The following is a 15,262-nucleotide window of genomic DNA, read 5'->3' on the forward strand; positions in this document are numbered from 1 at the left end:
AGCTCCTGGGTAAAGTTTTTTCTTGCGTAGCATGAAGAAGCCAGTTTTCCCCAATGCCTAGAAAAGACTGCTGCTCATGTGACAGCTCTGATTTCATAATTCCGTGTACCTATAGAGCCATTTTTTATATTAAATGTTAGAAGCCACTGTCTTGATGAAAAGAACTGGACTTGGCTACGCAGGAAAGGTCATTCCATGAAAGGAAGAGGATAGCAATGTGAACTGTTTGGGACCCATCTTTGGGGCTAGTGTGGCTGTGAGTGAGGCACTGGACATGTGATTCACTCCCTCCCTGCTCCCTTTCTTCTTATCCCAGGCTGAATTAGCTTCTATGCTGTGCACTCTGCAATAGGCAGTCTAAACAGCAACTGTCAGTATTTTTGTGCTCTTTGTTGATTCAATCAACTTTCATATATGACAATACATCCTCATTTATAACCTCAATTGATGACTCAGCCCTACAAGGAGTCTTTATGAAAGAGATAAGCATTTAGAGGGAAAAATATTTAAAAAAAAACATGAGAAAACTGCAGATCAATTTCATGCACCTAGCAATATAATATCAATGTCTGACAATGTTTTCAAATTCTTGCTTAAAATTTATACCTGTTTTCCTTTAGAGTTGAGTGTTTACCGAAGCAAATATCTCACAGTAAAGGGTATGTGTTATAAAATAAATTGAGTTTCTGAAGTTTAGATCAAGGGTGATATTTTATTCTTTACCTTCCCTTTACCTTGTGTCCAAAGCTGTCCCAGCCCTTAAATCTTCCTTTATTCCCTATACCCAGTAATGCCTTACATAATTAATGCCATGCATAATTAGTTTTGTTACCCATTTTTATCCAATGTGTACCATTAAAATAATTCCTTAACATAACACTTTGATTCATTTCCTCATTTACATTTCATCTTAACATGTCATTAGTTCCTTCTTAAAAATACAGCACATCTTAGCACTCCACACAGTGGATGTCCGAATAGTAGTATTAGCCAGGGGAATGGTGGTGCACATCTTTAATCCCAGCACTTGGGAGGCTGAAACATGCAGATCTCTGTGAGTTCAAGGCCAACCTGGTCTACATAGTGAGTTCCAGGCCAGCTGGGGCTACAAAGGAGACCCTGTCTCAAGAGAAAAAAAAGAAGAGAAGTGATTCAAAATCCATGTGCTTATCTATCACACACACACACACGCGCACACACACACACACACACACACACACACACACGTTACTTCATCTCCATCTTCCATGTTAGGTACTTTCTCAAGTTTCCCATTTTCTCTTTTTCTCCTTTCGTTTGCCCAAGGAAGGGTCAATTTCAACTGCTATCTTTCCTCAAAATTTGTGTATTTAAATTTCAGGGTTAACCTCATGCACATACCACAGACTCCAAGTATTTACTACATGTATAATGCTAGCAGATCTCTGTAGATTTATGAACTGAAGAAAGATTGGAAGCTCCATCTTCCTATTTTAACTTTTCTCTTACTTAATGTGGATTTTACCCATGGAATCAATTGACCACACTCCATGATGATGTTTTTCTGACTTCTTTTAGGAACATGGAATACCTATCAACATGGGCTATGCAGTGGCCCCACATCACTCAGGGGTTTACCCAGTCCATATTCAGCTGTATGCAGCTTGGAAGAAGGTCTGGGGTATTCAGGTCACCAGCACTGAAGAATATCCACATCTGAAACCTGCACGGTACAGGAAGGGCTTCATTCACAATAGCATCATGGTGAGTGCGTTCTACACTATGCCTGAAGATACTTAATATTTGTGTGTAAACTGAACAGAGATAACATTCTTTGCAAGTATATAACACTAAACATTTCTTACCTGAATACTAGAAATTCCCAACATGGTGTGGACATGATGGTGACATAACGGCATACTGTTTGGCTGTAGGTTTACTTCCTAGGAGTGTGAATGAGTTTTGAATAGATTATCCTTTGGTGTTTTCAAAATGTAAATTCGTCTGTGGCTTCTATAGCTTCTCAGTACTCTTGGTTAGGATGATTTTACGAAAACTAAAGGCAAACTGTAGCTCACTGAATCACAAAACGTGTCTAGTCACTTCACTACCAACGAACAAGGGAACAAACAGCACCTGAGAGTAATCCAGCTGTTCAGTGTGCCCTGGCATCTTAGGACTCTCCCAGTTTCCTCTTTCTTGCATACTGCAAAAGGAAAAGGAGGCACATATTTTCTTTCATGGATATTAGCTGAAAAACTAATGTAATTTAAGTGATCTATCCATAACCATGAGAATTAAAAAAATGCATTTTAGGATGGGATTTAACATTTTTCATTGGGATAAAAATGGCGTGATTCACTTTGATCTGAAATGGCCAGTTTGAAAACCACACCCAAGTCCTACTGCCTCAGTTCCCCTCCTCAGTTTTAAAGATCAGTGCAAGAGTTTGCACACTTTCTCCTTCTTTCAAATATTTACAATATCTCAATCCATTACTCATATTACCGTTAGAATCGTATATCCATCGGTCTATCCGTATATACATCTAACTTCTCTATAAAAGTAAGAAAAAAGCCCATGAGGCTGCCCAGAGGTGGTACTCAATATTCTTTATCACGAAGCTTGAATCATCTCATTGTAATTTGGTACCAATGGGTCTGGAAAACACAAATGAGAAACTGAAAACATTGATACTGCCAACAGTGGTACTGGTGTTTGTGGAAATCTAGGCGGCATAAAAAGAATTAGTCATGTAATTTAAAATCACAGGGAAAGGTCTTGTTTTTTTCCCATTATTTTGTGATCACTCAACATATCATGAAAGAAATATTACTTTTAGCCAATACTGCCTTGAATTTAAGCCAAATTTGCCTTGAATTTAATCCAAAGTATTATGAAAATTAACTAAAAAATAAATAGACTCATAGCTATCTTGTGTAATTGGATACATTTGCCATTAGATTATAAATAGTTTATTATTCCAATTAAAATTTTAGAATGAAATTAGTCATTTGCTTTGTCTGTTGAACATTCCGATTTGGAGCAGAATTAACCACAAAATAGTGTAGAAACAGTCATCAAATGGTTTGACAATTACTGTGATGAAATTTAAATTCACAGTTGTGCAAAAAAAAATTGTAGAGGAAAGGATGAATCTTGTGCTGAATCCAAGGGTTGGCATGTAGTATAAGACTTAACATCAGAATCAAGGAGTGGAATGGCTCAATTACATGAAAAGTGAACCAAGCAAGCTGTCTGAATGAAATGAACCCCAGGACAGCATTTCATTCCTTCACATAAAGAAGGTAGTGACTTGGATTTGTGTGCCTATGATAACTGGGTGCACATTTTTCAGGCTCTATTTTGTTTATCTTTGATTTGGTTATCATGTTGACATTTACAAAGCTAAAAGAACATCCGCTCTTGATTGCAGTAAGATTTTGGTCATAAGAACCCTGAAAGTCCACTGGGAACTATTTGCTGACTGTGAAGATATTAAAAAGTGGTTTAAGTTTTTAATTAGATGTCATCCACGTGCTGTTTTTGTCTCCTTGTTCTCAGGTCCTCCCTCGGCAGACCTGTGGGCTGTTCACTCACACTATTTTCTACAAAGAGTATCCAGGAGGACCCCAGGAACTGGATGAGAGCATCCAAGGAGGTGAACTGTTCCTCACAATCCTTCTAAACCCAGTATGTGTTCAACTCATAAATTTTAAAATGACATCAGCATAGTCAAATGTGCTGCATTCTTTAAACTAAATCATGGTTAAATTCTTATTAGCAGACTCTCTTTACTGATACTGAATTTAAATTCATATTTCAAATCTTTTCCTTGATAAAATTTGACTTCCTGCCAACTGTTCACCAGTGAATATAATGTTGGTTGTGGATTTGTTTTATATTGCTTTATTGTATTGGCATACATTCCTTCCATTTCTAATTTGTAGAGAAGTGCTGTTTTGTGTTTTTTTCATGAAAAGATGTTAGGTTTGTTTTTTTTTTTTCCAATGAACTTTTGCATGTTTAGAGGATCAAGTTATTGTTATCATCCATTCATCCTCTTAATAACACTTAGTGATTTCCATATGCTGAGCCAGCCTTGCAACCGGGGATGAGTCCTGTGTGGCGAAGGATACTTTCATATAGTGTTAAATCTCTTAGGTCACTGTTCCCTTGCCCTGAGACTTTTACATCTATATTCGTAAAGGAGATTTACCAGTCTATGTTGTGCTATCTGTGGTATGAAACTAATGCTGACTTCATAACAGGTATTCAGAAGTTCACTTCCTCTTCAACTTTTTGGAGGAATTTGAAACAAATTTTACTGTTAACTCATTAAATTTTGGATGAACATCAGTAAAATCAGGAAGTCCTCAGCCTCTTTTTGGTAAAAGACTCTTAATTTTTCTCCTTTTTGCTCTATACAAATTTTCTGAGTGACTCTTGCTGGTCTTATTTATCTAGAAACTTTCCTGTCTTCTACATTGTCTGAGTTTTTGCTGTTTGATACCCAGATGGTCCCACAGTCCTTTGTACTTCCGTGGTATCAGTTGTAATATCTCTTCTTTCATTTTTCTCAACGTCTCTTTTTTATTTAGTCTAGTTAAGTTTTTTTCAATTTTGCATCTATTTTTAAAACCTTAACTCTCAAGTCATTTTTCCCCCCCTGTGTTTTTCTGGTCCCTATTTCATTTATCTCTAATCTATTCTTTACTTTTTCCTTCTTATGCTAACTTTGGAGATAGTTTTGACTTCTTTTCTAGTCTTTTTCTTAGCGATGTGAAGTTAGGTGTTTGAGAGTTTTCTTTTACTCTTAAAGCCCTTATTCAGTGTTACCACCTTCTCTTTTAGAATTTCTTTAAACCCCTCACAAAATTGGTTGGCGTTGGGCATGGTGGCACATGCCTTTGATCCCAGCACTCCATAGGCAGAGGCAGGCAAATCTCTGTGAGATTGAGGCCAACCTGGAATATAGCAAGTTCCAGACCAGCTGGGGTTACATGGAGACCCTATCTCATACCCCCCCCCCCCAAAAAAACAACAACAGCAACAAAATCTCAAGTCAGGAATATTAGGCAATTTGACTAAATCCCTAATAATATGATTCCTATAATTCCCTTATGATGCTCAGTCAAGAAAGATACAAATTTGTTAAGTATGTTTGGAATATAATTGTCTTCTGACATCTCAATATACCTTCCATTCTCAAAATGTAGCAAATATATATTAATATAAAGTTCCGTGACCAAATTTCACATTCTAGTTTAATAAGAGGTACATGGCTTGCCCATAAATTTTTCCAGGTTAGTGTGTCAGTAGACACTTAGAGGTTCTAAAATACCCTACTGTGGAGGGCTGAAGTAAACATCTGTGACTATAGGTTTTACACACAGGTAACCTAAGGCTTAATTTTTAAGTATTTATTAACTGTATATCTCATCGCATTTGGGATGCAGGCAGTAACAGGCTTTGTGCGGTGCCCACCTTGCTTCACGTAAGAACTTTTCCTGCACAGGGCTTTAAATAAAACAATCACCAAAATGTCTGTGAGGAAACTACATCAAGTATACTTGAAATGGATAATTGCTAGATAATTTATAAATGTTTTAAACACATGAAGAAATTAAATGTTAACAACCCGATATTGTGTGAAAATAGTAAATTCATAAATTAAATTGAGGGGTAAATTAAGTTATTGCAGAAAGGCTTTAGCTGGATATTAAAAAAAACTTCCCCTCTGTCGCACTAAATTTTCTTCCCTTTTCCCTCCTTGGAAGGCTCTGCTCTGCGTGCCCCGTGAGGCCCCGCGGCTCATAGACTAACATAAGACATTTTTAGTTTGGGTTTTGCACGGCTTTTTTTTTTTAATGGTAGGGAGGGAGGGGATGACTTAGAAAGTAACCGAGCCATTCAGATCACTTTCGCGCTAAGCCCACAGTCTCCATTAGCTTTGGCCTGCGCCCCAGGTCTGTAAACGCAGGACTCCTCCACCATTCACTGGGCCGCATACACTTCCTTTTCTTGGTTCCAGCCTCACCACCAGTCTAGCTCTCTGCAGCACTAACTCTCCGCAGCAGGATCGCCTCCTCTTCCTAGGGTGCTCCTTGTCTCACACTTGGCTGGCTTACACTTTTCGGAGGAATAAGTAATTTTCGGACTACACCCTCAAAGTGCGTATTTATTAAAATTAAAACAAAAAAGTCTTCTGGACTGTTGGGACAGGGTTAAATGTGAGACAGAAGCTTAGAAGGTATATGTTCTGTAGTAAAACCCATGATTTCTCAAATTTGGTTTTTCTATAAACAAAGTCAGTTGCAACTAAACCATCTCCAACATGCCTCAGGTGTTTTTACTGAAATTAAGTTCAAGATATTCAAATATGTTGCAAAATTGACACTGTATATACTTTTTAATTTTTCAAGGGATTATAAAAATGATTGTTGAAAATTGAGATGTGCCTGTGACTGTCATGGTCACTTCTGCCTCTCACATGTCCTCTGAGAAACACAAGTCACTTGGGTTCCATCCTGGATTCTGTGTCTGTTCTAGCACTCAAAATGAATTCAGTAATCAGGAGCGCATTGTACGTTGCCTTCTCCACACTTCCTGCCCGTATTTGATGGTTACTAGCATTCAATGCTTGGATGACCATCTAACTGCTAGATTTATATGTCTGTTTTTTAAATATTTTGAATTCAGTATCATTTATAAAGTGTCATCCTGAGACATAAATATCCTCCTTTAAAATACAAGATTTTTTGATGTCTAGTATTCCATCTGTAGCACTTGTGAGTCAGGAAAACTATTCTAAGTACTATACACCTTACTTTAAAAGCCTATCATTGACACAGAAATGTGTTTTAATGTCAGGCTGGAAAGAACAGGGGAAAGGAGAGTTAACAGAAGCTTCCTTGTTTCCAGTAACAAACTGCACTTGCACTTAACATTGGAAATTGGTGGTGAGCTTACAGTAGGATGTCTGGATAAAGAGACTTGTCAGAACAGGCAAAGTAAAATGATGGTCAGTAGTGCAGATGATGTTAGGGCTTAGCAAATATGGCTCCACCTACCTGACACGTTCTAAGATCTAATATTAAATCAGAACACCAACGATTTAAAAAGTCAGTGGTGTGGTTCCAATCTGACTCCAAAGGCCTAAGAACTGGGAGAATTGAAATGACATCCTGCCAGGCCCAAAGCCAGTAGGCTCAAGAGCAAGGAAGAGTGAAGGGAAAAAGCAAGTCTTAGCAGCTTAAAGATGGGTGGATGAGGGAGCTGGAGAGATGGCTCAGCGGTTAAGAACATTGGCTGTTCTTGCAGAAGACCCAGGTTTGAACCCCAGCACCCACATGGCAGCTAGAAACTGTCTTTAACTTCAGTTCCAGGGTTTCTGATAGCCTCTTCTGTCCTCTGGACATAACATGACATGGGTGCACTTACCTACAAGCAAAACAGGCATATACATTGAAAAAAAAAAAACGCCGGGCGTGGTGGCACACGCCTTTAATCCCAGCACTCGGGAGGCAGAGGCAGGTGGATCTTTGTGAGTTTGAGGCCAGCCTGGTCTACATAGTGGGTTCCAGGACAGCTGGGGCTACAGGGAGACCCTGTCTCAAAAAAATAAAAAAGGGCAGATGAAACTATTGTTACCAGCCCTTCTGGCTCTTCTCAGGCCTTGCAGGAATTGTATGAGATGCACCTGTGATTGAAAGTCAATAGGCTTCACAGCACTTCTGTGATGTGTGTTGGAATGATTCAAATGATACTCAGTCTCAGTCAACAATACTCCATGAGCAAACTCAGAATGATATTCAATCAACTAGCTGGCTGTGTGATAGCTCAGTCAAGTTAATACAGATGGCAATATGGGTCAGGAACTTAATGTGGGCAGCAGCTTTGAAATTGGCATATAAAGTGAAGGAAGCAGAAAGAAGAAAGGGCTTGAGGGGAAGCCATGCTGGAGGCCCTCTCACAAAGTGCCCCAAGAGAAATAACGTGCTCCACTAATGTTAATGAGTGAAGTGTCAAGTCTAATCTTACTATTTCATGGTTGATGGTCCAGCAAGTCTAGAACCAGTATACTCCATGAGGTTGTAGTGGAGAAAAAACCAGACAGGGCAGAACTGAGCCTAACACCCACGTTCTGCCTCCAGTCGTGACTTGATTCTTTGGCAGAGCGAAGAGCTTCTCAAACTCCCTTTCCTAATACCATGCTGAGGAAAAGAACTGCAAGCTCATTTAAATAAACCAATTATATTGCTGGTACGCTAATTTCAAAGACCAATGGCACTTCACAGAGCTACTTCCCTAAAAGAAAGGTTTGTAATTGTTTTATTTAGATATCAGTCAAAAGCCTTTGGGATTTGTCTTATTAAGAAGAAAACATTCAATAGTCATGAAATCCATCCAGAAATAAGCATTTCCTCTACCAACTGTGATGACTGACACTGAGGTGGAAAAGAAGTGTATATGAGAAGCTGACCTGGGGTGATACCTATTGGTAGTTGTGTAGGGAAGTAGAGAAATACCTTCCATCAAGGGTATCCTGGAAAAAAATATTATTTCCAGATTTAACAGAACCATTTCGAATTTTAATCAGTAGTGCATGAAATTATATGTATGTAAGAATATTATAAGACTAATAAAAGCTGGGGATAGTGTATGAAAGACTATCCCAACATCTTCCCTCTAGTATGCTTTAAATGGAATCAATAAACACACAGTTCTTTCTTCCACTTGGGAATTCATCTGCCTAAAGGGCGGTGATCAGTGAAATTACCTTGAAAAATCCTACATTTTTCTGCGTTATAACTTCTCCTACTGCTATGTAATCAAAAAGGCCTACACCCTACTAAGATTACCAGGTTCTTTGCTCAGTCTCCATTGACTGTAACCGTAAACATTCCTGCCACTTTGTGTTTTGTTCACTGTAATAGACCTAGATATTCTTTTGCTCAAAGCCAATGATATTTTCCTTTGTGCATTTTTTGTTAAATTTTTTAATTGAATTTTTGTGTATTTCAGACAGAACTTCTCAATCAATGTTAATCAAATGATGAACGTTATAGCCCCTTCCCCACTGACACCCTCCCATAGACCCCCACCCCACTGAAATTCATACATCCTGTCATTTTTGTTAAGACCTATCCTGTCAAGTTAGTGTCCCCAGACATCCCTCAGTGTAATTTCATCCACTGGCATCTAGGCAGTCTATCTAGCGTCCCTCCCTTTAAGAAGATTGGCCTTTCCTCACCCAGCAGTAATCAGCTGCCAATAATTCTTCAACTAAGATTAGGGCTGTGCATTTCCACAGTTCTATGTTGGGTATTTTTTCTGCTTGAGTTTGCATAGGTCTTGTGCATGCTGACACCATTGCTGTAGGTTCATATGAGCAAGGTCCCAGGAATTTATAGGACTCTATTTCCATGTGATCATATACCTCCTCCCTGCCTCTTGCAATCTTTCCACCCCCTTTTCCACAATGGTCCCTGAGCCCTGGGTGGATAGAGTTTAATATAAGAGACCCACACTCTGCAGACTATTACTCTCCATGCTTTGGCCATTTCTGACCTTGTGTGTTCCTGGCCTTATGCTGCATGAGGGAGCTTCATTGATAAGAATTGAGAGATCCATTAGTGTCCTCTTTACCCCTTGTTTTATGTTCCATGAGCCTTTGGTGTAGCGGTTTGTGGAGCTCTGTAGTAGTCTCTGTTGGAAGAGAAGCTTCTTTAATGAGTGGTGTGGGATAGGATAGTTGTCTGTATCCTTTGTGAAGTTTCAACAATTGTCTTGATTGTTATGTTGACTAGACGGCATTCAGAAATGTATCCTGCTTCTTTTTTTATTATTTTGAATTATGTGTGTGTGTGTGTGTGTGTGTGTGTGTGTATGTGTGTGTAGTGTGTATACTATATGCATGGAGTCCAGAAGAGGGTGTCAGATACCTTGGAGCTACAGTTAGAGGCATTTGTAAGCCACTGGATATGGGTGCTGGGAATTGAACTATAGTCCTCTACAAGAGCAAGACATAGTCTTAACCACTGAGTCATCTTTCTAGTCCTGTTTTTGCAATTTTACACATTTAAAATATAACACTGATTTCTAATATACCTTAAAACATAAAACATTTTGAAAATTTTTTACATATTAGAAATACAGTTGTTATTGTACTTTAGATCAGCAAACTGCAAGGAATAGTATGTCTTGATTTTCTTAGATAACAGTTTCTTTTGGCCACATGAGTACAAAGTTTGAAAATTATTGTGATGTGAGGGCCATTTGAACGACAGCTCAAAAGAATAGCTAGATATCTGTCCACTTAACATTCAGATAAGCTCCTTGTTATTTTTCTTAGATTCCTATCATGACCTCATCACATATTGATATTTTCCTGCACTACTTCATACTTGCCAAATACTAACATGTATTTCCCTAGTGCCGAATCCTTCTGTACTTTCAATATAATCTTTGTTCAGACAGGAAGAAATATAATTTAATCATGTCTGAGGTGAAACAGCTTATACCAGGTAGATCACCATCATTCAACTTGAGACACTACCTTATAAAACATGAAGCAACTGACGGTAGCTTAAGAAATTAAAAAATAAAGGTCTGGAATCCTATCAGACAGAGTCATAGTAAGTATAAAAGCTTGAAATGAATATAACCATACTGGATCTAATTTTCCCTTACTTGTTTTAATTTTGTACTACAAAAAGAGCAATATGGAAATAGAGTTTTCTGTGTTTTTTGATAGATAGGTTTGAAAAGCCAGGATGCTTTAAAATGGAGGCACTGCAGAGGGGATATTTACTGTGTCTTCCAAAGTTCACAATGATGTCTACATTCACTAACCCTTGCCAGTTCTATTGGCCACTTACAAATTCAGGAGAACCAATAAATATGTGCCTGAAAGAACAGTACACTTGAAAGTGATGGTTCAGCATAATGGAACTACAGTGATATAATTCTAAAGGCTCTTGGAAAAAGGTTCAAGAGGGACAGTAGCTGGATTGTTGGGGGTAAGGAGTTTATTAGAAAAGTTATTAACTCCATGGGCAGACAGACAGACAGGTAACAGCGTGGCAGGAATTCTGAGAATTATTCAGCCTCCAGCATCAGAAACTGGCAGCATGGTGGGTTCTAAGGGAGGAATTAGGGCCCTTGCGGCAGAAATGGGGTTTCTTCTTATTTCTGAGGATGTGGGTGCTTTCACAGCACAAACCTGCATCTGGGCTCTGATTCCCAAGCTGGATGCAGGGAAAAGGCATGGGGAACAGGATGTGTGCTACAAATAGCCCCTTTCAAGTAAACTTACCCAAGTGAAAGATCATGGCCCTGAGGAGTCTGTTAGCTAGGGACTCACAGAAGATGCCTCAGTAGGAGATCAGGAAGATCAGGGTGTCCTTGAGTGTAATCTAGCCTTTCTCAGCTCTGTTGAGCTTAGGTTAAGACGATAGGGTCCCAGACACTCAATGGCCACCAAAGTCATCTCAAGCCAAAGGTTCTTGTCTCAGGAATTTGAAGAATGAAAATCAGGGACTACAGAGGGTGACTTTTGGAAAGGAGTATTTTGTCCTAGGGAGCTTAGGGGAGAGAAAGCAAACTCCTGTAGAGCAGGAGAAGTTCCGAGAGTGAGGTGCCTTTGAATCTTATTCCTTGGGGGTTAATAAAAGTGTAGTGGAAAGAGGAGTGGAGGGGCAGAGGACCTGGTCAGTTCTTTTCTCATCCCAGGTGTCCAGGCCCCTCAATGTTCCTTTCTGTCCTCAGTATGTATCCTTTGAACAGGGTATTACTTCAGGGGAAAAGGGATAAGGAAAAAAACAGATCCTCTTATTGGCATCTGCAGCATCTAAGTATGGCAGAACGAGAGGCATCTTTTGATAGATATTTCTGGCATCTCTGGCCTCAAGTAGTGACAAGTGTAACTGGCAGATCCAAGGGAATTTCCAGCTCTCAGCCAGGAAAGAAACTGGTCATTTTTCTCTGGGGTCTTTACCCTAAACCGCCTAGTCAATTTCACCTTTTGCTTTTATCTTGGGGCCTGTCAGTATCTGTGCAAGGGGAAAACTGCTGCATATATTGTGGCCTGAGCAGCAGGTTGATTCTACCATTACGTTCTTATATTACAGTCTTTTGTTTTATACATATCTATATGAGTCAATTTTATAAGAAAGGGAGGTAGAGCAGGAAGCCCAAGGGTTATTGAATAACAATTCATCTAACTTCTTCTGAGCTAAAATTGGACATCATGGCATTAGAGTGTGGCATCCTTATCTAGAGGGAATAGTCAGGAGGTGGTCTCTGGGACAGAAGCTGGTGTGCATTCACACATCAAGAGGATGTTACTGAGTCCAGTAAGGAGCAGACTCAGTGGGAAAGTGCAGTTTGAAGATACAAGGTGTATCTGGGAACTTTTGTTTACAGGTCCCCGTGTTGGTCAAGCATCACATTTTCTACATGCAGGGAGCACACACTTTTTATTCCCATGTTATGAGGAAAGCTCATTCTTAGAATCTGATGGCGATGAGGCAATTGTAGACAGTCTTCAGGAGAGAATACCTGGCAAAGCCGATAAGGAAGGAACTCCTGAATCATATCAGACCTATTAGCCATCATGACTGGACCTGATTTTTGTTTTTTCTTGTTCTCTGTATTTGACATAGCATTTGCATGTCACATATAATAGACTTGTTATATTTAAATTAAAATAATCGAAAACATTGCTTAGCCTAATGGAGTAAAGGTAACAGATTAAGGAAACAAACAAAACAAAAACAAAAAAACAAAGTTTGACTTGATTTTCCCCTTTATTTACAATTATCTGTACTCTAGCAACTATTTTATCTATATTTATAGTTCTTAAACAAATCTGTTATTTTCTACCGTTTGGTTTTTCTTTGGCTCAGTTAGACCTTATAGCTACAACCTCATGGAATGGCTGGTGACAACTCTAGTAGCTCTTCTCCGTGGATGAGATAATGACTCCATCTGTTTTATTATATTGGGATTATACCAGATTTCATTTGGAAAAATAAAGGAAAGGTATAGAAGAAATTATACAACAATAATATTCTTTAAACTGTCTTCTAATAAGATGTTTTCATTTACATAACAGATATTAATAACAACAGAAACAAGAGATCAAACCCGTTGGAAAATCAGAATTTTATAGGCCTTGAAAACATAACAAAATATTCCTTTTATTTTAATGATTAGGTATAGAAATGAGATTCTAGAAGTCATTGTAGCATGTCTATTTCCTTTCATTAATAAAATATAGACATTGCCTAATTACAATTTTTATCTGCGATAATTGTACTATATAGGACACCTTAGATACTCATTTAATCAAGGAACATCAGTACTTAAAATATAAAATATCCTGGATATTGTTGTTATTAGAGAGTGATGTCTTTTGTATAATTTGGATCTTTCTATAACCTTTTTTAATCTCTTAACACTATTTTCATCCATTTCTATTTTGGAATAATCCCTTTTCATCAAAAAGCATTTTTTTAGACTTTCCTTTGACAGAAATATCTCATCCCTCTAAGCTTTCAATCTATATTTTCTTTATCTTGATTACTTTATATATGTATGTGTATATAATTGAAAAAAAAGTTAAATATTTTATTTATTATTTTTATTTGATGTGTACGAGTGTATTGCCTGCATGGTATAAGTGCACCCATGCTGTCCCCTAGAACTGGAGTTACAAATGGTTGCTAGCCACCATGTGGGTGCTAGGAATCAACCTGGGTCTGCTGCAAGAGAAGCCAGTGCTCTTAACTGCTGAGTTATCTCTCCAGCCTAGAAGACATTTTAATAATAATTTTAAATGAAAACTAAGGAGAATTTATTTAAAACATATGTAGCATCTTAAATATCTAGCAGCAATAAATACAGGTAAAAATATGTTAATAGACTTTTCTTTCATAATCAATTTAAATTAATTATTTGTTAAAGATGTCATTACACTTTAAAATTATTTTGTTAACAAACATTTACTCCTCATTAGGGTTTGAGGCATTCAGTAGATAAAATTTTGGCATTTGAATTTATTAATTTATTAATTCATTTACTTATTTATTATGTCACCTGTTTACTTTTGTAACAATTATACTAATCATTTAACAAGTATTTAGCTAAACTATGTTTTTTTTTTTCTTTTGGTCTTTTTTTGGGACAGCGTTTCCCTGTAGCCCCAGCTGTCCTGGAACTCACTATGTAGACCAGGTTGGCCTTGAACTCACAGAAGTCTGCCTGCCTCTGCCTCCCAAGTGCTGGGATTAAAGGCATGTGCCACCACTCCCGATGAAACTATGTTTTTTAAATTTAAAACGGAGATAAAAATTCTCTCAAATATACTGTTAAAATGTAAAATTAATATTATTTGTATAATTTAAGATGTCTTGAACTTTAAGATATCTTTTAAGCCTTGAAGTAGGTTTTAAAAAAGGACTAATTTTCTTTTTAAATGTTTAGATAGTTTTTATGTAGGTTTGGCAAAGATATGGACCTTGACAAATATGGCTTTAAAGAGGCAGCAATGATCAAAAATGCCCCCAAATCCTTTAAATGTTTATATTACAAAGCACAGAGATAACTGTTTTATTTATTTATTTTTAATCCTTGGACTAAAGAGTTTAGCATCTTAGGAGAGATATTATTCATAGGAAAAATTGCAACCTGGAACATGAGTAATCATCCCTTAAAATTAAAATCTCCTGAAGCAATAAGAGCCAAGTTATAGAACCAGAATGAGATAAAGATCAAGGAAATAACATCTTGACTAGAACTGTGTAAGTAAATGTATCTTGTCTTAAATAAAGATTTTTAAAATATTTGTACTTAAAAACTCATGTTAAGTTCTCGATTTCAAAGATCTAAGACTATTAGTCATTTCTACATGTTTTGCCAAATTGGTCACATTGATTTAGCATTTTCAATAGACATACTGGACACATGGCCAACCTAACTTAGTCTGTTGGAGTTGGAATCTCTTCCCTTAAAATTTTATTTTTACTGTGAGCCAAAAAACTGGGCTGATTTAACAGCTCCAGTTTACATGATCACTTTCTCAAGAGCCAAGCTGATACAAAGGAAAATATTTTTAAACATAACCTCATAAAAATACTTAAAATATTTTTAAATGACAGTGCATTTATATGCAATCATACATAATATAGATTTATAGCAACCAAGATCTTGTAATTATTTTTCGTTATGAAAATGAAACAATACAAAGATCTTTAGCAGACATATATATTCATTGTTT

At 37.5% G+C, this 15,262-nt stretch overlaps 1 protein-coding gene across 1 annotated transcript in view; it reads left to right on the top strand.

Moving 5' to 3' along the window:
• The window catches only part of Ndst4 (N-deacetylase and N-sulfotransferase 4), a 327,838-nt gene that overhangs the window by 193,343 nt on the left and 119,233 nt on the right, over window positions 1–15,262 (top strand). The window contains exons 5-6 of the mRNA XM_008829621.1: window positions 1,558–1,743; window positions 3,544–3,672. Of these exons, the coding sequence (XP_008827843.1) occupies window positions 1,558–1,743; window positions 3,544–3,672 (315 nt within the window). The remainder of the gene's footprint in view (window positions 1–1,557; window positions 1,744–3,543; window positions 3,673–15,262) is intronic.

This window comes from Nannospalax galili, unplaced genomic scaffold (assembly GCF_000622305.1).
Source record: "Nannospalax galili isolate Female #2095 unplaced genomic scaffold, S.galili_v1.0 scaffold1214, whole genome shotgun sequence".
Taxonomy (NCBI): Eukaryota; Metazoa; Chordata; class Mammalia; order Rodentia; family Spalacidae; genus Nannospalax; species Nannospalax galili.